The following is a 24,199-nucleotide window of genomic DNA, read 5'->3' as shown; positions in this document are numbered from 1 at the left end:
CAGTATTGTTTACAATAGTGCAATAATACTAATAGAATACAATATGAACTAGGATGCAACAAGTTATGATTACAACAAGTTATATCTACAGTGACATAGTGGTGCAATAATACATTAGCTGAGGATCCAGTAACGTGGTGCTGAGGTCAGGGAAGTCCAATCCAGATACACTGCAAAATACAGGTCCAGTGTTATTGAGCTGTAGATCTATGGAGTTCCAGGCTCACAGTCATGGACATGTGTGCGAAGTACACAGAACAAATATAAGCAAATGGTAACGGCAGTGTAACTGTCTGCAGTGAATGCACCTGTATTTTAAAATGTATCCGACTGTTCCTTATAGAACCTAAACAAAACCAGAGTTCCACGTCTGTAACCCTAATGCTTCCATTGTAACTGTGTATTTAATCTTTTTTAAATGTATTTATTATGTACTCAATTTGTAATTGCTTTTGTACAAGTATGTTTTGTAATACATATTTTACGTATAAGTCTTTGGTCTGCTAGAATCTGAGATTTTCTTCTGTAGAATTTAATAGCACTGTACAGAGATAAACAGATCACATTTTCAGCATTCTAAAGCATCAAATGTATTGTTTGTAAGCATTTCTTAATAAAATACAGTATATTTACACCACTAAAACGTTATTCTGTTTGCTTTTTTATTTTTCTTAACACAGAAAATAATATTTAAAGGCATATTTAATGTGTATCAGAAATCTTTGAAAACACATTGGTGTAGAAAATATAGCTCCTATATAAAATTTGTAAAACCAAAGTATAAAAGCCTATACATTTTGCAGTATACTAATTATATACAGTGCAGATGGATATTTGGGGGATCTTTAACATTCTATTTTTAATTATTGTAACCTTACTCGGGGGGCAGGAGCTTGGGATTCAGTGCGTCTCCTTTTCCACGGGACGGCAGAAATCGCCCCACTGTACCTTCGAATCTCCAAAAGATCAACTCTGCCAAGGACAGTTTGTGCTGCTATGAAGACTCAGCTCTCCTTAGGGCCCTTTCTCAGCCATGGAAACATATATCCACTCCTTTCTCCCTGACAAAGAAAGAGTTAAAGAAAAGATTCAAAACTTAATTACAAAACTATGATTGAGATGCTGCTGTGCTGCTGTTATGTGGGCAGTGTATTCTGCTATCATGTAAAGAGGTGAGATATAGTCTCAAATTATTATTTTTAATAATTAAAATATAAAAATAATCCAAAAACCCTTATATTGCAGAGTCTGCCTCACTTCATGACTTTGGACATTTCTGCATTTTTTCAAAAACACAGACTGACGAAACAGTTTGTTTTTCTCTCAGTCAAACTCCCCAATGCATATCCATGTCCCCATTCCTTTCCCCTGAGTTCTGAGCTGAGTATGTTTTAATGAATACATTTACTGTGTATGTCTTCATAAGCACACTGATATACTATTCACCACACAAAACAAAAACCTGCATCAATGGACGGGTAAAAAAACAGAAAAAGTACACTTCTACTACCTGGAAACCCAAGCAGGAAGTACAGACAAATAAATTGAGGTGAAACTCCCCTGGTAAATGGAGATGTTACATGATCCCTCTGTGAGGAGCATTCGTTCACATCAGTGCTTGCTTTAAACACACAGTTCCTCATTTAAAGAAGTACAGAAGATTTCAAGTATGTGTTCTGGTATGTATTTATATGAAAGGAGGGAATATCCACTGCAAAGGTATACATGTTATTTGAAATGTTGTAATAGGTGATGTCTATACGTCATTAACAAAATCTAGTTGAGGCATATTAAGAAAAACAATAGCTTACAATAACCTTGACTTCACATGACTGAAATAATCACAGATGTTGCTGTAAATAACCTTTATGCAAGAAAAAGTCCTGCTTTTGTATTTCCTTACCAGGCAGGGGAAGCATATTAGATTAAAATGTGTAGATAAAGTAATACATTTAAGCAATAGAGCCTGTTGATGCGAGCGCTACAGTGTGGTAGATGACCGCGTCTGGAGTTACGCATCCCGAGCCGTAGGCCACGGCGCTAACGAAAGTCAAGGTCATCTTCCACACGGTACAGCCCGCATCGGGAGGACTCTATCGCTTTTAGAAAACCATTTATTTTCTCTAAAAAAAACTTTAAAACCTATATTTACCTTGAACTTCTGATATTTCCCTGGGTAACCTTCTGCTGAGGAATAGTCTCTAACATAATTAGAATAGAAAAACAACATACACGTAGAGAAAACGATATTATTAAAATTATTATTATTTGGCTAAGATATTTATGTATTAGGGTCTTACTCGTTCTTATTATAATTTATCTGGACACGTACAATTGTTGAATAGTCTGGGTAGTATTGAGTCAGACTCGAAACTTGGAGGCGGGGCGTCGTTCAAGGAGTCAATTGGCTGGTGCGGAAAGAACTGAAGCAGGTTTGGACCAATCGTGTCTTTCCTGTTGATTTGCTGTCCAGTATGGTAGCTGTGAATTGAGCCTTCATTACGATGTCCTGTCACAGACATGATTTCACTTGTCTCTAGACCAGCGCCAGAAAGTATGTTTAAGTAGCTTTTTATGTTATCAGATTAGTTGTAGATTAGAATGTTAAGGGAAAAAGCCCGTATTTATGCGCGGATTGATTTAAAATATAATTCACAGTTAAGCACTTCAACGTTCCAGCGGTCATCTATGCAAAATAGAAGCCCGCTAGATCTGGAAGCTGATTGGCTGTTCGCACTCAATCGTTTTCTAAACTGTAGTATCTAATTACATATCCCATGAATTCTACATGCATACTGCAAGAATTAGCCAGCTGTTGAGAATTAAGGTGCAGGAGATGATTCCTTTTTGCTAACACAGTAAAGTTCTTGCTTAGGTGCATATCATTACACATAATGCAAGCTTAACAGGTTCTACTGAAGTTACATCACAGCTTTATATAGCCCATGATAAATTTCCATTGAGAATTGCCTACTCCCCATGTGAAATGGAGAGACCTAGAACCAGCCGGAGAGGTCATGGAGTATACAATACCCCCTGTGTGAACCCATTGGACCAACAAGCGCTCCATAACATTGGGAGCATGGGGAAACTTGGAATACCAGAACGCTACCTAAATGGCCCCAACATGGGACATTGTGAGCCCACTGTATGATCTCATGTCGAAAAGACTGGCGAACGAGTAATTGTGTTACAATCTGACTGTACTCGTGGCTTGGGATACTCTATACAGTAAGTGCCCGACAATAATGTGATGAGGATATGCAAGCGGCCTGTTATCCTCTGCTTCCTTTACCTCAATAGGCCGGACATGCCCCCAGATGTGAGCCAGTGATGGATCATTTTTTTGTTCCAATGCTAGGTCCACATCTCGGTCCCAGAATTTTGGGATAACGAGCGTAACTAAGTTAGCTTCAGCACTGGGGGCCTGAGTAACCCACCCCCGCAGGTCACACTGGGTCCTGACCCCCTTTCCCTTGCATTCGATAGACTTTGAAGTTTCCCCCAACAAACCCCAGGATTGTTTCATTGGCATTCCTTCCCATTTTTCCACCTTTCGCTCTCTTTTTATCTTTTTCGGGCGAAACCTTCGCTGCTCCCATGGTCTTACCGGAGACTGGCTTTACCGTTTTATTAATCATTGTTTCAAAATGAGGCCAGTCTCGACCTAAAATAACTGGATATGGCAACTTTGCAGCCACGGCCACGATTACGCGGCGGGTATGACATCCAACAGTCAAATCTAATTTAGTGAGGGGGTAGTCCCCGTGAATATAGGAAATTACCACTACCCCGCGTGACCACCCCTGTCAACAGAGCTTGTTCAATTAAAGTCTGCCCACATCCTGAGTCCACTAATGCCCCTGGATTACCTGGTGCTGATAATACATATTGGGAGGCTGCACCACATTCCATCACCACCCGACAATTCCTGGCAAGGTGGCCGACCTCATGGTACCGGTAACAGGTGGGGTGAAAGGGTGCCCACAGAGCCTGTATGTCCTGCTGCCGGTTTGACAACAGGGAAGGGTGCTCTGCTCTTGCCCTGCTGGGGGTCGACCTTGTTCTCCATTGTTGTGGAGGAAGGCCGTCCATGGGGTACTGATGAGGTGCCGATCCCTGGGGGGAGGGGGTGAAGTGCAGTGGGGGTCCTGTCCTCGGGCCCGTCACTCTGGGTCAGTTGGAGGGAGAAGCGGTTGAGGCGACCGGTGGGGTTGGAGGCAGCGTGTCCTCGTACCCTTCAGCCAATCTGACTGCCGCATCCAGCGCGGTGGGACGATGCCGGGTGACCCAGTTCTGAGTGTCCGGCCCCAGCACCTTCACAAATTGCTCGATGGCTACCTCGGTTACCTCCTCTGCATTTTTTGTGCAGGGGCAGAGCTACCAGGTCACATGATCCACCAGTTGTTGCGCCACCACGCGGGGTCGCAGTCCAGAGGGTTGCTGGTATTCCCGGAACCGGCGACGGGGCGTCTCCTCAGTAATATCGAGCCACTGGAGAATGGCCTGCTTCACCTGATCATAATTCAAGGCTTCCTGGTGTGTCAAGGCTTGGCAGGTTGCCTGGGCCTCCCCGATCAAATGGGGGCCCAACTGGGTAGCCCACCATTCCCTTTCAAACGCTACCAGGTAGGCCTCGGGATCATCCTCCAGTGACATCTTCACTACCTGCGTCTTGGGTAGGGGCACTGTTGGTTCTGCCGTTGGTTCCCTTCTCTGATTGGCCTCCAGGAACACGGCATGCATCCTCTCCATCATGGCTGTGTGGCAAAGTGGTTTGCATTGAGCAGGTGCAGGAGTGATCAATGAAAAGACAGACAACAATAATCCAGGTGCAATGGTGTTTATTTTGTAATCCAAAGTCACTTGACAACTGTAAACAATAATGAATGGTTGTACACAACAATGTGTACTACACAGTATAACCCAGGGGGTTCAGTCCCTAAATAATAAACACAGTATAAACACACACAAAACACAACACGGTCACAAGTCCAAAGTGAGTGCTAACATGCAAGTGGTGAAATACAATTTATTAATGAGCAGTAGTGCAGTGTTGTCCAGGTTTGTGCTGGCCTTTAGTGACAGCTCCTGGTACGTGTTTAGCCATCTAATAATAACAAACAAGCAATAATTAGACACGACAAAAACAAACAAACACTCACAGTATAATTCACAGTCCTTTGGGTACGTCCGTAACCATAACAAAGGAACAGAACCCTCGGCCACGTCCCCTTAAGTACTGTCAGTCACGCCCCCTTGGTTACGAGTGTAATCGCTTTCTCCAATCCGTGATCGCCACATCGCTTCCCGTCGGGGACGATGACTTAGTGTCAGTGGCTCTGCCCCCTTTCCAGACGGCCGTCTTCCAACTTTCCCTGGAATTAATTGTCAGACCTTCCAGTCTGGGGCACGCTGTTCCTTTTCTACAGTGCCCTCACAGGTCAGGAGGGAGATTTATAATCAAGGTTCATTTTCTCTCTGTCACTAAACATCGCCACAATTGTAGTTGTGTCCATCTTTTCTCCAACTTCTGATCACCAACTGTGAACAAATGAGAGTGGTGTGGTAAACAAAGTGAATGACCAGACAGTATTGTCCCCCCAAAACGTCCGTGTTTTTATTAACACAAAAGAGCCGCCCCTCTACCAACGATGGTAACGGGGGGTACACGGCAGGCTTGCAGGCCAAAACAAAAACAATAACAATCCCCAATCCACGTCCCTGTGCACGACATTGTGCTCTTCAAACAACGGGGTCGTGGGGAGTGCTGGTGCTGCGAGGGGAGGGAAGGTGCACGACATTGTGCTCTTCAAACAGCGGGGTCGTGGGGAGTGCTGGTGCTGCGAGGGGAGGGAAGGTGCACGACATTGTGCTCTTCAAACAGCGGGGTCGTGGGGAGTGCTGGTGCTGCGAGGGGAGGGAAGGTGCACGACATTGTGCTCTTCAAACAGCGGGGTCGTGGGGAGTGCTGGTGCTGCGAGGGGAGGGAAGGTGCACGACATTGTGCTCTTCAAACAGCGGGGTCGTGGGGAGTGCTGGTGCTGCGAGGGGAGGGAAGGTGCACGACATTGTGCTCTTCAAACAGCGGGGTCGTGGGGAGTGCTGGTGCTGTGAGGGGAGGGAAGTGCTCCATGGTATTGGCTGGCTCCTTACTCCTCCTCTGAAAGACAATAACAAACACGTAACAAAACAAAACAAACAAGGCTCCGGCAGCAAGTTATGCTTCAGTGCAAGGGGCTGTACTCACGTAGCTGCTTCCCCTTTGTACTGCCCAACTCCTCCCTGGAATCAGCCTGGTGCCCCGGTGTAACCAAATCGCTGCCTGGCCCGCAGCTGATTGCATAGGAATCGTTTCGAGTACGTGCAGCTACGTGCTTCCTCCAAGATGGCTGAATTCCTGTTTACACCCACCGTCGAGTCGACCCGTCTATGGGGAAATGTACTACCAACCTTACACAGCATCCTTTCTGGGAGGGAGATTTACAGCATTGATTTTTTCTCTTTATCCCAGGCTGCCTTCTTAATGCTTGCATCATGGTAGCCACCTGTATTGAGCCGTGAGTCTGTCAGTACACTACAGGTGTGTACACTAGAGGTAAGGGTACAGGTACGATTATCTCTTATTCCTTTATCTGTGTCAGTCTTGTCTTCTGGTTGCATCAAAGGGGTGGTTCCCCACAGTGACCTGGTTTGAGGTTCTCATTCTGCCAAATGGGTGCTGCTTCCCACTCATTTAACAGACACAGTGCAACTAACAGGAAATGCCAGCAGATTCAGAACTGTATCTTATGTAAAAACTTTGGTCCAAAGGTTGTTTTGGGGTTATCTGATTTGTCATTGAAATGCTGACTTATGTGATTAGTTCTGCTGCGTTATATATTCTACACCACTTGAAGGTACCTGATCATCGCTACCCACACTAATTCTGAGACCGCAGAAAACATGTCAGTATGCCTAGGCAGCAAAACAGAGTTTCTATCAAATAAGAAAGATCCAGTTCATTTGTTTGTATTGTCTTAATAATTGTCTTAGAAGATAAAACATGATCTCACGGCCTACTAATCTGTGTTGAATATCTCTTCTGTAAAAACATGCTTTTCAAATTACTTTCTCTGTTTATTTAAATGTAACCTAACGGGGGGGGGGGGGGGGGAAACATAAGCTATAGTTAAAGTTTTTGTCAAGTTTTACAACTGAATTTGCTCATTAGTAGATCAGTTTACCAGCTTACGAAAATCTTTCCTATCAAGTAGGACAAATATAGCAATTCGAGTAACTTTTCCTGGGCAGAAAAAACGAGCTCCTGTAATAAACAGAGCTGGAATGGAGCAGTGTTTCTGCATTGAATAAACACATTATTGACAATGCGTTCAAAATAGATTCAAATAAATGCTGCTGCATATTTGCCCAGTTGATGGCATTATTTATTTAATTTTATTTATGTAACCTTTATTTAACCTGGAAAGGCCTGTTGAGACTGAAATCTTTACAAGGGAGTCCTGGTCAAGAAGGTGGCATATAACTAGTGTTCAGCGTTTTCGGTTTTTATCTTTAAAAAAAAATCCTGGAGTATATTAAAATAGGATTGACATCGGTAAAAAATAGTTTTTAATTGAAACATCGGTAAAAATCAGGGGGAAAAAAATCTCAGTATACACACTTTACATGTGTAATATGATGCGTAGTAGTTCTGGTTTCTGATTAATAATGTCCCTGGCATGTATGATGAATCAGAATCTGTGCATGTTGAATCCACATTTTCCAAAGTTAGCTGGTACTTTGCAAATGTTTGGGCAATCACTGTGCTGACGGAAATAGTATCTACATAAAGTACGAACATGACATCAGCACAAAACAAGCCAGGTTTATTCACCTTGAAATCATAAAGAAAAGAAAATTGACAGAACTGGGCAGTGCAAGCCATCAGGAGACGCGTCAAATCTCCATCAATGCGTTCCATGAGTTTAGCAACTAAAGCATCACCATTTTATTGTTTTAGTTTAATGTGTCGCTTATATGGACAGCTTGCTTCAGGTCCTGCCACAACATTTCGATGGGGTTTAGGTCCGGACTTTGACTCGGCCATTCTAAAACGTGGAATTTCTTCTTCTGCAGCCATTCTTTTGTAGATCTGCTTGTATGTTTAGGATCATTGTCTTGCTGCATGACCCACTATCGGTTCAGCTTCAGCTCATGGACGGATGGCCTGACATTCTCCTCTAGAATCTTCTGATACAATGCAGAATTCATGGTTGTGTCAATGATGGCAAGCCGTCCAGGTCCAGCAAAGCAGCCCCAAACCATCACACTCCCACCACCATGCTTGACGGTTGGGATGAGGTTCTTCTGTTCGAACATAGTGTTTGGTTTTCGCCAAACATAACGTTTCTCATTGAGGCCAAAAAGTTCTACCTTTGACTCGTCTCTCCAAAGAACATTTCAAGTCTTGTGGATCATCTATGTGCTCTTTGGCAAACTTCAGATGGGCAGCAATGTTCTTTTTAGAGAGCAGTGGTTTCCTCCTGGCTATCATAAGAACATAAGAAAGTTTACAAACGACATGAGGCCATTCAGCCCATCTTGCTCGTTTGGTTGTCAGTAGCTTATTGATCCCAGAATCTCATCAAGCAGCTTCTTGAAGGATCCCAGGGTGCCAACTTCAACAACATTACTGGGGAGTTGGTTCCAGACCCTCACAATTCTCTGTGCAAAAAAGTGCTTTTCTGTTCTGAATGCCCCTTTATCTAATCTCCATTTGTGACCCCTGGTCCTTGTTTCTTTTTTCAAGCATCATCAATACTGTTTTTCTGAGGTCCTCAGAGATTTCTTTGGATCGTGGCATGACGTGTTTCCACACACCTGGATCGCGAAGGCCAAACTCAAAGTTTCTGATCTTTATATAGGGAGGGGCCGCTCAAACTCACCCCTGAAGATCTACCTAATTATTTAAACACCTGATTCTAATTATCCCCTTAATTGAGCTGATAAAACCAGGGGTTCACTTACTTTTTCACATACCCTGAATCTCAATTACTCATTGTTTGTCTAATTCATACATCATTTTGTTTCAAAAGACATGGAATTAGTTAATATAAACCCTATTGTATATTTATAGGGTTTATTTCCATAATTATCATTGGGGTTCACAAACTTTTTCTCGGCACTGTATTTGGAAACATTCGTTTTCTTTTGAAGATTCATAAACTGATTTATGTTTTCACCCCATTCCTCATCCACTAAAATTATTATATTTTCGTGTAAGGGTAACCCCTAATTACAAGCTTTCTAACCACTACCCATTAATGTGGGACTAAACCAAGGCTAACTTAAGTACTTAAACCTTACTTGGGGTCGATCACATAGCTGGCTGAGTTATATATTAACCTATGGGCTAGACAAGGTGTAGCAAACTGTAGCTATTCTATTCTAAAATCCTTTAAATCTAATCTACTGTCAGGATGGTGGCTACTTGCTATACCGGCTGTCAGTTATGCAGTGTCCCTGGACCTGGCTCCGCCTATTCAGATTCTCTGTGTTGTGTAAAAGCATGTAGACTCGTTTAACACTATACTTCAGTGGGACTTTATTTCCTCCTCCTGCAAATAAAACACATCCGGAGGGACGTTTAACAGGGCTTCTTATAACACAGTACAGGAAAACACTGCGCATAGCGTCTACACTAACATTCTAAGTGAGATCTCGCCCCTCCAGCTAGCTACAAGGTCGTAAAGAAAACCAGACCTGGAATTAGAATGATAGGCTGGTAACTATTAATACATCGTTAAACTATGCTGCTTACACTAATGTCCTGCACTGCTTCCCCACATATCAGCATTCAGATATTCAACTTAAACTACCCTTTTTACATAAGCATTTCAATTTAGTTTTTGATCAAGCTAGTAGTTACTACGCCCAGCAATTGCCACAATAAATCAGACTTTGATTGGCCAACATAATCAAGTGATAATGTGTTTGTGAAGTGGCAGAAAACCATGCTTGAATGTTATTTGATCCTGACATCTAAAGTCTGCTGTATCCTTGGATACAGTGTAGGGTTGCTTATCACAATGTCCGAGTCAAAATAAAACAGCATTTTAAATCAAAATATTGTGTATTTCCTAGAAAATAGTACCAGGAAAATATTGAATAAGAGACAAAAATTGTGTATAAATCAGTAAAAACAGATGTCCAGTTAAAAAAAAATTCTGTAATTTTTCGGTAAAATTCTGTATAAACCGGAAATGCGGAGCACTACACATAATGTTGTGTGATCGGGCGGCTGGTGTTTGGAACAGAAAGGCATCAGGAGACAAGGTTAACTTGAGAAGTTTATTAAAGTGCTGAGTGCCACACGAATGTTGCCTTTTGTCCAGCACAGCTTTCAAGTAAATAAATACATACATACATATATACATACATACATACATACATACAACAGTGCAGTGAAAAAAATAAAGACCTTAAACAAAACAAGCACCAGGATACTCAACTATACTATACTTTCATTCCTAAAGCATTTGCAGGAACACCGCTACCTCACCCTTTCCTATATATAGATGCTGGCTATATCACCACACCCCTGGAATGGTCCATTATAAAATACAAGCAAAACATTATCATGTGCAGACTGCTTTCATAATGCTTAAACTTCCTACAGTTCTCTAGCACTATTATCATTACAATAGTTAACATTTTCCCAATTGCATAACCCACTCTACACAATTAGTTATTCGTTTAGAGCTATATTCAGCTCCTCCCCATTCACTAACACTGGGCGCGTGCCCATGCATTTGAGCGCGACCGTCAGTGCGTGCGCCCTCTTAATGGCTGTCTGAGCTACTGTACACAGACGTTCGCTGTTTTGTTTGAACTCCTCTAAAGGGATTAAAAGTTTCAGGTCTTCTTCCTGAAGTTTATTCCAAGACCATGGAGAAGGAAAATCAAATACCCTTTTTCCATACAAACTTTAGGAACTTAAACCTCAGAACAGTCTGAGAGCTTATAAGATTATAAGCACTACTAGAGGTAATTAGCAATTTACTAAGATAATTTGGGGTTTTGCCAAGGATAGCCTTATAAACAATTATGTACCAGTGTTTCAATCATTGTGAAAATAAAGAAGTCAGACCAGCCAATCGATATAAATCACAAGTATTTCAGCGTGATTTCTTTAGTAAAACACTAATGCTGGTATATCCTAGACCTAAACAACAATGCAAACATATACGGGAACTGTTCAATCTCTTACAATACCAATCTATCAAAGATCTCACCCAACAATTTACCACTGTTTAAATAAACACCAATAAAGTAGCTACCCGCGACTCCTAAATATTTCCTGCGGCCGTCTTTTCAAAGTAGCCCAATTCCGCAGGAAAACCGCGGACATGGCAACACTAAGCCGAACCTGAAGAGAGCTTTATCGTCTGGTAAGGCACGCCTCATGTCATTAAGTGCCTCAAGCCAAAGGCGAGGGCAGGCATTTAACATAATGAGAAGAGCCTTACCAGACGATAGAGCCCTCTTATGACTGTTTGTGACAGAGAGAATGTATTCTAGTCAACAAATCTCCCTCCCGACCTGTGAGGGCGCTGTGCAACAGGAACAGTCTGCCCCGGACCGGATGGTTTGGCAGTTCATTCCAGGGTCAGTCAGAAGCCGGCCATCCAAGAAGGGGCCAAGTCACAATACCAAAAGTCATCGCATTAATGCGGTAAGCGATGTGTCAATCATGGATTGGAGGATTCGTGATTGCACTCGCTACTGAAGGAGGCGGGACTGAAGGTATATCAGGGAATGTGGCCAAGCAATCTGTTCTTAGTGTTCACAGGGTTCTATTGCTATTAGAAAATGGATATGTTAAAAAAAAATTCTAAAAATTACCGTTTTTCTGTTAGTTTTATTTGTGATTTTATGCAGTACTAGTTTTTGTTGCTAATGAATACAAACATTTTCCTCATTATTCTGTGAGTAATGCAGTTCTCAGAATTCCATGTGAGGCCTCTTAGCCTTCAGCTTGGCTTCATCAGAGAGATGGATGTATCTTGGGTATTTCCAATTGCCAAATAATAAAAAAGCACCTACTTGCGTGGAGATGTTGTTCAGTTCAGGTACCTCGTACAGAAAAACAAACATGGTTTGTGAATTGTTTGTAAAACATGTAAATAATAAAACTACAGTTAACTTTTGTATTTGGATTTGAGTGCATGTTCACGTATGTGTGTAGGTTTCTGTATTTAAGTTACCGTTCGGTCCTATAACATTTATTAACGAAATAAATCAAATAAAAAGATACTATAAAGATTGCACAGTATTTATCAAGATTACTCATGACTTATTTTAACTTGCATCATAAGGATCTAAATACTGCACACCAAGTAAGTCAGAAAAAATACACATTTAAAAACAAATACACTGATTAATAAACCCTAATTATTACTGACGTTGACATATTTAGCAGACATCTGTAGGTGTAATAACACTGTGTGGGCCGAATGTTCTTTCTTATGTTCTTATGAATTAAAAGATGCATTTTTATTTAGCCTACGCTTTGGTTTATGGGGCAGCCATCGATTTTTGCTCAAGTTTGACGTATCATTGACATGATTGATAGAGTTTAAACTTTTTATTTTGCTAGTACCCTGGGCCTTATGGTTAAGAACCACAATGGCAACAGGAAAAGACAATGCGATACAGTTCCTCAGAGCAGGCAGCTTGTCTGAAGATCACATTTAAAAAATAATACAGGACAAGGTAAGAAAAGAAGTGTGTGTATATAAATTACTGCATGCTTAGTAGTAATTATTATTATTATTATTATTATTAAAAACTTGTAAAATATACTTTTACTTTATCACTCTGCTTTTAACATTACATTGTCTGCAATTGGCATTGCAGTTTTATCATCCATTAGATTTTCCTTGCTCATATACAGTATTTAACTGACTATGCGACTAAACCACACATCTCTTAATCATGCTCAAGTCGAAGACTAAGACATTTTCATATAATTATTTTATACTAGCTACGACTCAAGTGAGAGTTAAGTAAGAAAATATCCTGGTGCTTAAATATCCCCACTGCTATACTGTTAGATGTTAACATTTAACTGTGAAAACTGAGACAGTGCATGCCACAGTAGACACTTACTTCAGTGAGCACTAGGAACGACTGTGCAGATAGCAAACTGAGAAGTTACTTGAAATGGATATTTTTTTAGATACTGGGCCACAAAGTTTCCTATCTTCACCAATTGTACATAGTGCGTACTGAAGCAAGTGTCTACTGTGGCATGCACTGTCTCAGTTTTCAGTTAAATGTTAACATCTTCTACAATCTAGCAGTGGGGATATTCAAGTACCAGGATATTTGTGCTTTTTCAAATTATTTTACAAAGTAAAATGCCATTAATGCAATTGTATTAAAATGTATTCACATTTTTTTTTTGTTAAATTGTATTGAGATTTTAGTTCATACTCCTTGTCTGATACTAGCATTACCCTCTTGTGTTATATAATGGTCTGATAGCTTGACTAACCACCTGTGTCTGACTTTTTACCTTTTTTATGACTATAACTAGTAAATGAGCCACCACTAAGCTTCTGCCAGATTGTGTACTTAAATAGACCAATAGATATAGTGTGTGTGAGTCTGTGTGTGTGAGTGCATGAGTGCAGTGTGTGAATGTGAGTGAGTGCATGAGTGCAGTGTGTGTGTGTGTGTCTGTGAGTGCAGTGTGTGTGTGTGAGCGAGTGAGTGCATGAGTGCAGTGTCTGTGTGAGCGAGCGTGAGTGAGTGCATGAGTGCAGTGTGTGTGTGTGTGTAGGCAGGTATTACTATCAATGTGCGAACAAAATTTGAGAAAATGTACCCACAAAGATAGTAACTCCTGAAAAAACGACGTTGTGGGGGACATCCCCACGTTGTAATACACCTTTAAGAATTAAATATGCCTTCAATTTTTTTTTATTTTTTTTTATTTTTTTTTTTAAGTGCCAAAATATTTTGTTTGTTGTCGACTTTCACCGTGTGGAATTTTGTCTGATTGGAGTTATAGTAAATACAAATATAGTGAGAGTCAATGAGAAGTTCCCACAATACCAAGATATTTAGCGAGCAAGTAGTCTGAGTGAAGTTATCCGGCAACAAACTCCCCATCCCCAATGGCAAACAGTACGGTTCGAAGTTCAACTCATCCTGTACATAATACAACGAAACATAAAAGATGACATACATTGTTAATTAAAATATCATTATTAATATAAATAACATTAATAAGTCTCTGTGTGTAATTTGGGGTAATATTTATAATTTTAATGTGACCTTCCCATCTGGCTCAAAGTTTGATCGTGCGAGTTTTGCACTGCATTGAACACAGGGATAAAAAATATTAATTCCTGCCAGCAAACCTTTCAGGGACACTTGATATTGGTGTTTTTTCATTAATACTAGTTTATGTACAAACAAACATTTGAATAAAAAAATGTAAGAAAACAGCTGTGTGTGTTAGGTGTTATGAAGCACTTCTTACAATGGAAACTTACCTGTATGACTTGGAGGAAGCAGAACTGAACCGAATTACTGTCCAGAAAATCCCCAATAAAGCTGTCTTTCCCCTTTAGCCTTTGGAACAGAGTTATCCAATACTGTGTGTTATGCTTGCGCAGAAAACCCCATCAGCATGCCGTCCTTTGATTGTGGTTGCTAGATCCACATAGAAAGCTTTCTCTGGCAAAATCAGCACTGTGATTGTATCTCAGGAATCATTGCATGTTAAATAAAATAACCCACTATTATAGCCAGGTTACTGCTGGTTGTGTGTGATTCTAACCAAATATGTCTGGTTTTTCATAAGAATCGACATGCCAGAGTCTGGCCCGGGATTTTCGTTGATTAAACAAACATAGTTTGAAAGATAACATTCAAGGTTCAATCAGGTTAAAGGAAATCTCTGATCCATTTTCTAATGATGTCCTAGGCCTAGGCCTATACCAAATGCATTTGTGTTGTAATGATTTATATTTATAATTACTTGATAGTTTAAATGTAAAATGCAACTCTTTAAGGGTTAAGTAATTTAGAAATGCATCATTATTGAGTAGCCTCACGTAGTCTTATGCTTCGTTTCCTTTTAACTGTTCACGTTTATAGGAATTCACAGCCAGCGTGTGCTGTCTAGCTAACCAGTTTTCTTTAAAAGTCTCTGTCCAAGCCGTACATTTATTAGAAAGTCTGCACTTGACGGCAGACCACAAGAGACTTATTACAGGTACTTCACCTTATCTACATACGTGGTGGCTATTTTTAAACTGCTTTTTAAAGGCATATGCTATTTTTTTTTTTTTGTGGGGACTTACTTGGAAATTTCAAATAGCTCTTAGTTGACAGAATTTTTTTCATACCTGGCTGTCTCATAATCAAATCACATGAGATGTGGGATGTTTTTAGAAAGGAAAGCCCTGTATAAAAAGCAGGCAGGTCCAGTTGGAATATGGATTACAAGGTACCACAGTCTTATCTTGAAAGAAATAAAGTAGGACACGGGGATCCCGCCACAGCAGCTAACCAATCATTAATACACGTGTTGTGAGCAACAGGGCAGAGCTACGATGAAAGCATCTTTTGTGGCTTTTGCAGCGCTTCTGCTGACGCTGGGTCTTCACCTGCAGAGCTGCCAGGGCAAAAGAGGAGACTGTCTTCAAAGACTAAAACCAATGATAGAAGACCTATTAAAAATGTCAAAAAGTTTAAACACAGTAAGTAAAACTCCAGTAGACGTTATCTATTATTATTATTATTATTATTATTATTATTATTATTATTATTATTATTATTATTATTATTATTATTATTATTATTATTATTAATAATAATAAACTTCTAAATTGGTATTTTTGTTCTCTAATATTGTGCTGTGTGCATTATTTACAGAAAGACGACATCAAGCATAAGAAGTTGTTACCAAAGATGACAAAGGTTAGGGTACATGCAATTCTCAATGTTATTTGTTTACGGTATATATATTAGGAACAGAAGTGTGGAGTAGTGGTTAGGGCTCTGGACTCTTGACCGGAGGGTTGTGGGTTCAATCCCCAGTGGGGGACACTGCTGCTGTACCCTTGAGCAAGGTACTTTACCTAGATTGCTCCAGTAATAACCCAACTGTATAAATGGGTAATTGTATGTAAAATAATGTGATATCTGTAAAAATGTGAAATAATGTATAATGTGATATGTTGTAACAATTGTAAGTCGCCCTGGATAAGGGCGTCTGCTAAGAAATAAATAATACTAATAATATTATATTATTATTATTATTTGATTGACAAACAGCTTACACACTTTTTAAATTTGTTTTTATTTTGTTTCCAATCAGAAACAAGACATGTGTGGTTTAAAACAGATGTTGGATTTTTACCAAGATGTTTTTAAAACACACTCTCCAGATTCCAAAACTGAGGAGGACATCATCAATAATCTATCTCGTTTGCGAGTAGACTTCAGAGGCTGTGTAAGTAATTATTCAAAATACATTACGGTCATTTGTTGTGATACTTTTAGAGGGTCAAAAAATATAGCTAACAATTTACATTGTGTCTCTAATTACTGTATATTGACATAGTAAATGCATGTGTACTTACACAATTACAGTGTTATTATGCATAGTTACAATGTACTTAACGTGTAATTACAGACACAATGTATAATGTCACCAATATGTATAATTTCAGTTTCAGTAAGAATTTGAGACAACTGAAACAGCAAACTACTATATAAACAAAAAGTAACATGCTTTTTTTTTTTTTAACCAAGAAATACACGCATCATTCTGAAAGTTAAAATAATATAAGGGAAAGATCTTCACAAATTTGTTTATGTACTTTTTGTTAAAAAAAGAAAAAAAATAATTTACTGACAAAACAAACAAATCAAATTATGAATTTAAATATATTGCACATTGGATTGGAAAAGACCAACCATACACACCTGTCCCTAAATGCTGTATATTTGGCTGCTTCACACCTTGAACATGAGACCACGTTGGTTAGCTTCACAAGACTGACTACACAAGGTCCTCTCAGGGTTCTGTGGCATGCATTGCATACTGTACAGTGAACTACAGTATGAGGGGTCTCAGTAGGATGCTGATATCAATATATACTGGAAATGCCAATAGCTGAACATTATTCATGTACTCAGTGAAAAAATGAAACAAAAGCATGCAGTTACTATAATCCCCATTTACAAGACTCCTGTCTTCCTATATTTAATGGTTAATTAATGGTAACTGTATTATACTTGCAATGACTTCCAGGAATACGGAATAGTTACATAGTAGTTCACAATCGATTACTGTCGGAGATGAAGCACTCTGTACTTGATGGGTCATAATTTACTGGTTGATAGTAAAACATATTTAAATATGTATTACTTCTAACTAAGTGCAGTACCATAAACACTGCTCAGCAACACATGTAACTTACATTCTTTAGTTACTGTTTCGGCCACTGTAAATAACTGGATGACTAAAATGCACTTGCACTATTGGCTTCAAATGTGTTTTGGTTGTAGTTTTTGTTTTATTTTATCTAAGGTATAGCATTTTCATTTCTCTAATAAAATGTGAGACAGTATTCTTAACCACACTAAGGTATATATTCTTATTCTCTACCATAGAGGAAAAAATAAAAGACCAAGTCAAATGCATAGACTTGCTATGAATGTGTTAACATGCGAGTTTTCATACGAATTGTAAAAAGTGTTCACATGATGCAGCTCACAAACTTCACACTAAATGAAATCAATCCTAAACCCAAACCTTCTTCTCTTCCAGTTAAATCACCCTTCTTGCAAGTATTCCACCAAAGATGCCATGATTAAACAAATGAGAACGACATTCGTGGAGGTACTGTACATTTTCTTTGCATTTTTAAAGTATTCCTATTTTAAAAGTTCCATGACCAGCGATTAACCAACTTCGCCTTTCTTCATCCACAGCTGAAGGAAAAGGGAGTTCACAAGGCCTTTGGAGAGCTTCCAAGAATGCTTGACTGGATAAATGAATATGTGCACTAGGAAGAGAAGTAGCACAAGAAAAAGTAAAAGAAGAAGGAACAAAATAAAAAGTACATTTTAATCTGGAGTCCAAATTTGTTTGTTGCTTAATTGTAACTTTGTGCCAAAAGACACATGAACTACAAAAAAATCAAAACTGTCACAATTATAATAACTGCAAATCAGCTGGACAATAGAAGGTAATTAGTTGTTGACTCCAATACAGCATTGTGAAATGCCTTAAAGGAAGTACATTAGGTGGCTTTGTATGTCTTGATATAGTGCAGTATATATTTTTATTTGACCGTTTTGTATTTGGTGCAGACAAATACTTAAATATTTAAAAAGTTACTGCAAATGTTATTTTTCTATTAACTTAAGAACAGTTTATTATTTAGGATATTTATAAATGTATGTACTTTATTATTTATTGTTATTATTTTATGAATAAGCTCTTTGCGGAAATAAAAGTTATATCATTTTGCAACTTAGTGTTTTCTCTATAGCTTTGTATATTAAATCAGGGGGAGGCCATTCCATTCAAGGTTTAATCGTGTAATAAGTGCTGTAGGACATGGTCAGATGTTTCATTAGTTCAATTTACTAATTAAGAACACAGTATATTTATATATGTAACTCAATATAAAAGTAACTGGTGCAAAGTTTGCGCCATTTTATTTCTAAAAGAAACTTGTGGAAAATCACTGAATATTAATGTAGGTGATCCCACATGCAAATAAGTGGTTGCTTATTAATTCTGTAACATTATAAACTGTATTAAATGTTCCACTTTCACTCTTTTAAATGAATGAACACATAGTTTTCCCTCAGTTTTCCACTAGCTCACAGGTTAATTGAATTGGGCTCTTTTACTGCAGATAAGTTATGGGTTTCATTTCACACATTCTGTATAATATTTGAATGTGTTAGAAATGGCTGACAGTGTCTTAATCTAGAAAATCTTGACAACAGAATGCAGTACAAGAGCTGAAGAACACTTCAGAAATCTTTCTTGTTTTACTTCAGAAAACACTATTTTATTATACCCATATTGTAATGTTCAGTTGTTGTAAAGTGATAATTCAACGAGTGTAATTTAAGATGCACTGGTTGCAGTTTCTTTCATGCTGGCATAGCAGGGGGAGTAAGTGTTCAGATCCACATGTTCAACACACCTTTAGCATGGCAATATCTTTGTAATTCATCATTGTCTTCAGTCTTGTACAGTGCTGATTTGTTAATCTGTGTAAGTAAAATAACAGCAGGAATATGAGAGGAGTCTGGCTAGGGACCCGGATACACTAAATAGAGTTGATACAATGAGGTTGTTAAACAAGCTTCAGGCTCGTTTAAAATGCCTGTGCAATACTTTTCTTTTTACACTTGCCGTTGTGCCTCTCTATTCAAGCTGTTCAACAGTGAACTGAACAAATAATAAACTGGGTTGCAAAATCAAGTTTTGACATTTGTCAACCAAGTGTGCAGTCATGTTTGTTTTGAACCAATAATACAGTGCTGTGCATATAAGGCGCATTCATATTGTATTGGCTGGCAGGTTGGAAGACTGTAAGACAGCAACACACCACCCCCGCTCCGTATAGCCTCCGCAGCCTGTAGAATGTTTCATATCACTAGCCTAAGTGATGACTCCTCGAACAACCACATCTAACCCTGGAGAAATAGCATGACATGTATCTGCCCGACAGTGACAGACTGCTGTTACAGATAATGCTGACACCTGCTGCTCAAACAAGGTAATATGATATGTACTCAAGAATCTACCATCATTTCAATTTATATATATATATATATATATATATATATATATATATATATATATAATGGGCACACTTTTGCAAACATTTTAAGCAGTAGGTTACATCTTTTATAAGAGACACTGCAAATGACATATTAACCTATATGGTGTTTTTGATACTAGATGTGCATACAAGGTCCTTGTTCAAGAGGTATGCCTCATATAAGGAATGTAACCAAAAGCAGCTCAGTCACAGGGAGCATGCATGCTGTATACCAGGAGCTCACATGAGGTCTGAGAAGTGGCCAGCTCACTCCACAGCCTGTACCAGTTACAATATGACACTATCCTGTGCTTGGAATCACTGTTCATGTGCTACAGAGCAGCAAGTCCATTGCGTTTTAAATGCACCCAGACTGTGACATTCCTCCCTGTGCCAGGAATAAGAATCAAAGATTTTCAATTCAAGATTTGTATGGCCATACGGAGCAGCCACTTTTTTCCAATCCTCAGAAGCTCAAAGCTTATAGGATGGTGTGTGGGCTGTTTAATGTGTATTTAAAGCAGCAGAGTCATCAGGTGTCATTTGAAACACTGACAACACACTTACGTACGACCTGTATGATATATAGCAATTCAAAGTAATGTTTTAAGCAAGACAGTTTTCTTCTATCAAACCAGAGCTGGGCCTGAAAAAAAGAAAAGGTGTTCCTAATAGCAATCTATGTCTCTCAATCACATTTTTGATTCATTATAATTGCCATGTGGTTACTGACTGTTTGCTTAAAATGTTTCTCAATGACGAAAAGCCACAAAACATTTATTTTTCATGAACAAAGCAAATGAATGTACTGCACATACAGCATGCATCAGGGCTTAAAACTGGGCAATAATTCTAATTATATCTAATCCCTGTCACAGTACTGTATTTAGAAAACTAAAACTTCCCATTAACCATCAGCTTGAGAAATCATTACAAGAAATAATGAGAATGAAAAGCTGCAGTGCAATATGAACTGTATTTCAGACACAGCTTCTTCTAGCTACTATTATTATAATTACATAATAGTATAGTAAAAATATATATATATTTTTCTCTCCAATATCTTTAAATATAAATTATACAAAAGATTCTGGTCGAGCTCACCTGGTCCTAGGATTGGGAGTTCAAGCCAAATGTGCAAGTTTTCAGTACCTGTGGGACAAATACTGTACAGTAATGGTCAAAGTCAAATGCACATTTTCTTCACTACTCTATCTTGCAACCCTCCCTCATTAATACAACCCCACCCAACCACCACGCTAACACACAGTGACACGAACAGCAGCCTTTCTAACTGAAGGAAGTTTATACAATCCATGCTATCACACAGCGACACGAACAGCAGCCTTTCTAACTGAAGGAAGTTTATACAATCCATGCTATCACACAGCGACACGAACACCAGCCTTTCTAACTGAAGGAAGTTTATACAATCCATGCTAACACAGAGCAACACGAACACCAGCCTTTCTAACTGAAGGAAGTTTATACAATCCATGCTATCACACAGCGACACGAACACCAGCCTTTCTAACTGAAGGAAGTTTATACAATCCATGCTAACACAGAGCAACACGAACACCAGCCTTTCTAACTGAAGGAAGTTTATACAATCCATGCTATCACACAGCGACACGAACACCAGCCTTTCTAACTGAAGGAAGTTTATACAATCCATGCTATCACACAGTGACACGAACAGCAGCCTTTCTAACTGAAGGAAGTTTATACAATCCATGCTATCACACAGCGACACGAACAGCAGCCTTTCTAACTGAAGGAAGTTTATACAATCCATGCTATCACACAGCGACACGAACACCAGCCTTTCTAACTGAAGGAAGTTTATACAATCCATGCTATCACACAGCGACACGAACACCAGCCTTTCTAACTGAAGGAAGTTTATACAATCCATGCTATCACACAGCGACACGAACACCAGCCTTTCTAACTGAAGGAAGTTTATACAATCCATGCTAACACAGAGTGACACGAACAGCAGCCTTTCTAACTGAAGGAAGTTTATACAATCCATGCTATCACACAGCGACACGAACACCAGCCTTTCTAACTGAAGGAAGTTTATACAATCCATGCTAACACACAGCGACACGAACACCAGCCTTTCTAACTGAAGGAAGTTTATACAATCCATGCTATCACACAGTGACACGAACAGCAGCCTTTCTAACTGAAGGAAGTTTATACAATCCATGCTATCACACAGTGACACGAACAGCAGCCTTTCTAACTGAAGGAAGTTTATACAATCCATGCTAACACAGAGTGACACGAACAGCAGCCTTTCTAACTGAAGGAAGTTTATACAATCCATGCTAACACAGAGTGACACGAACAGCAGCCTTTCTAACTGAAGGAAGTTTATACAATCCATGCTATCACACAGCGACACGAACACCAGCCTTTCTAACTGAAGGAAGTTTATACAATCCATGCTAACACAGAGCAACACGAACAGCAGCCTTTCTAACTGAAGGAAGTTTATACAATCCATGCTAACACAGAGCAACACGAACAGCAGCCTTTCTAACTGAAGGAAGTTTATACAATCCATGCTAACACACAGCGACATGAACAGCAGCCTTTCTAACTGAAGGAAGTTTATACAATCCATGCTATCACACAGTGACACGAACAGCAGCCTTTCTAACTGAAGGAAGTTTATACAATCCATGCTATCACACAGCGACACGAACACCAGCCTTTCTAACTGAAGGAAGTTTATACAATCCATGCTAACACACAGCGACATGAACAGCAGCCTTTCTAACTGAAGGAAGTTTATACAATCCATGCTATCACACAGCGACACGAACACCAGCCTTTCTAACTGAAGGAAGTTTATACAATCCATGCTAACACACAGCGACATGAACAGCAGCCTTTCTAACTGAAGGAAGTTTATACAATCCATGCTAACACACAGCGACACGAACACCAGCCTTTCTAACTGAAGGAAGTTTATACAATCCATGCTATCACACAGTGACACGAACAGCAGCCTTTCTAACTGAAGGAAGTTTATACAATCCATGCTAACACAGAGTGACACGAACAGCAGCCTTTCTAACTGAAGGAAGTTTATACAATCCATGCTATCACACAGCGACACGAACACCAGCCTTTCTAACTGAAGGAAGTTTATACAATCCATGCTATCTCACAGCGACACGAACACCAGCCTTTCTAACTGAAGGAAGTTTATACAATCCATGCTATCACACAGTGACACGAACAGCAGCCTTTCTAACTGAAGGAAGTTTATACAATCCATGCTATCACACAGCGACACGAACACCAGCCTTTCTAACTGAAGGAAGTTTATACAATCCATGCTATCTCACAGCGACACGAACACCAGCCTTTCTAACTGAAGGAAGTTTATACAATCCATGCTATCTCACAGCGACACGAACACCAGCCTTTCTAACTGAAGGAAGTTTATACAATCCATGCTATCACACAGCGACACGAACACCAGCCTTTCTAACTGAAGGAAGTTTATACAATCCATGCTAACACACAGCGACACGAACAGCAGCCTTTCTAACTGAAGGAAGTTTATACAATCCATGCTAACACACAGCGACACGAACACCAGCCTTTCTAACTGAAGGAAGTTTATACAATCCATGCTATCACACAGTGACACGAACACCAGCCTTTCTAACTGAAGGAAGTTTATACAATCCATGCTATCACACAGCGACACGAACACCAGCCTTTCTAACTGAAGGAAGTTTATACAATCCATGCTATCACACAGCGACACGAACACCAGCCTTTCTAACTGAAGGAAGTTTATACAATCCATGCTATCACACAGCGACACGAACACCAGCCTTTCTAACTGAAGGAAGTTTATACAATCCATGCTAACACAGAGCAACACGAACACCAGCCTTTCTAACTGAAGGAAGTTTATACAATCCATGCTAACACACAGCGACACGAACACCAGCCTTTCTAACTGAAGGAAGTTTATACAATCCATGCTAACACACAGCGACACGAACACCAGCCTTTCTAACTGAAGGAAGTTTATACAATCCATGCTAACACAGAGCAACACGAACACCAGCCTTTCTAACTGAAGGAAGTTTATACAATCCATGCTAACACAGAGTGACACGAACAGCAGCCTTTCTAACTGAAGGAAGTTTATACAATCCATGCTAACACACAGCGACACGAACACCAGCCTTTCTAACTGAAGGAAGTTTATACAATCCATGCTATCACACAGCGACACGAACACCAGCCTTTCTAACTGAAGGAAGTTTATACAATCCATGCTATCACACAGCGACACGAACACC

General features: G+C 39.5%; 1 protein-coding gene and 2 long non-coding RNA genes across 3 annotated transcripts in view; 1 reads left to right on the top strand and 2 right to left on the bottom strand.

The window, feature by feature from the left end:
- Positions 1 to 56: 56 nt before the first annotated feature.
- LOC117419387 (uncharacterized) overlaps positions 57 to 24,199 on the bottom strand; it is an 88,461-nt gene continuing 64,318 nt past the window's right edge. The window contains exons 2-3 of the long non-coding RNA XR_009307220.1: positions 879 to 1,061; positions 57 to 170 (exon numbers count right to left, since the gene is read on the bottom strand). This is a non-coding gene — a long non-coding RNA (uncharacterized LOC117419387). The remainder of the gene's footprint in view (positions 171 to 878; positions 1,062 to 24,199) is intronic.
- Positions 16,385 to 18,136, top strand: LOC117419386 (uncharacterized). The gene is made up of 3 exons (XR_009307223.1): positions 16,385 to 16,513; positions 17,837 to 17,908; positions 18,001 to 18,136. It is a non-coding gene; the product is annotated as an uncharacterized LOC117419386 (long non-coding RNA).
- Positions 17,971 to 22,433, bottom strand: LOC131697387 (uncharacterized). Its single transcript, XM_058985612.1, has 3 exons — positions 20,961 to 22,433; positions 19,233 to 19,299; positions 17,971 to 18,074 (listed from the first exon to the last, which is right to left on the bottom strand). The coding sequence occupies exon 1, from the start codon at positions 22,372 to 22,374 to the stop codon at positions 21,043 to 21,045; it is 1,332 nt and encodes a 443-aa protein (XP_058841595.1). The 5' UTR covers positions 22,375 to 22,433; the 3' UTR covers positions 17,971 to 18,074; positions 19,233 to 19,299; positions 20,961 to 21,042.

The sequence above is a fragment of the Acipenser ruthenus genome, chromosome 14, assembly GCF_902713425.1.
Source record: "Acipenser ruthenus chromosome 14, fAciRut3.2 maternal haplotype, whole genome shotgun sequence".
NCBI lineage: Eukaryota > Metazoa > Chordata > Actinopteri > Acipenseriformes > Acipenseridae > Acipenser > Acipenser ruthenus.
The sequence above is the reverse complement of the archived record's forward strand: the minus strand, read 5'-3'. Positions and strand labels throughout refer to the sequence as shown.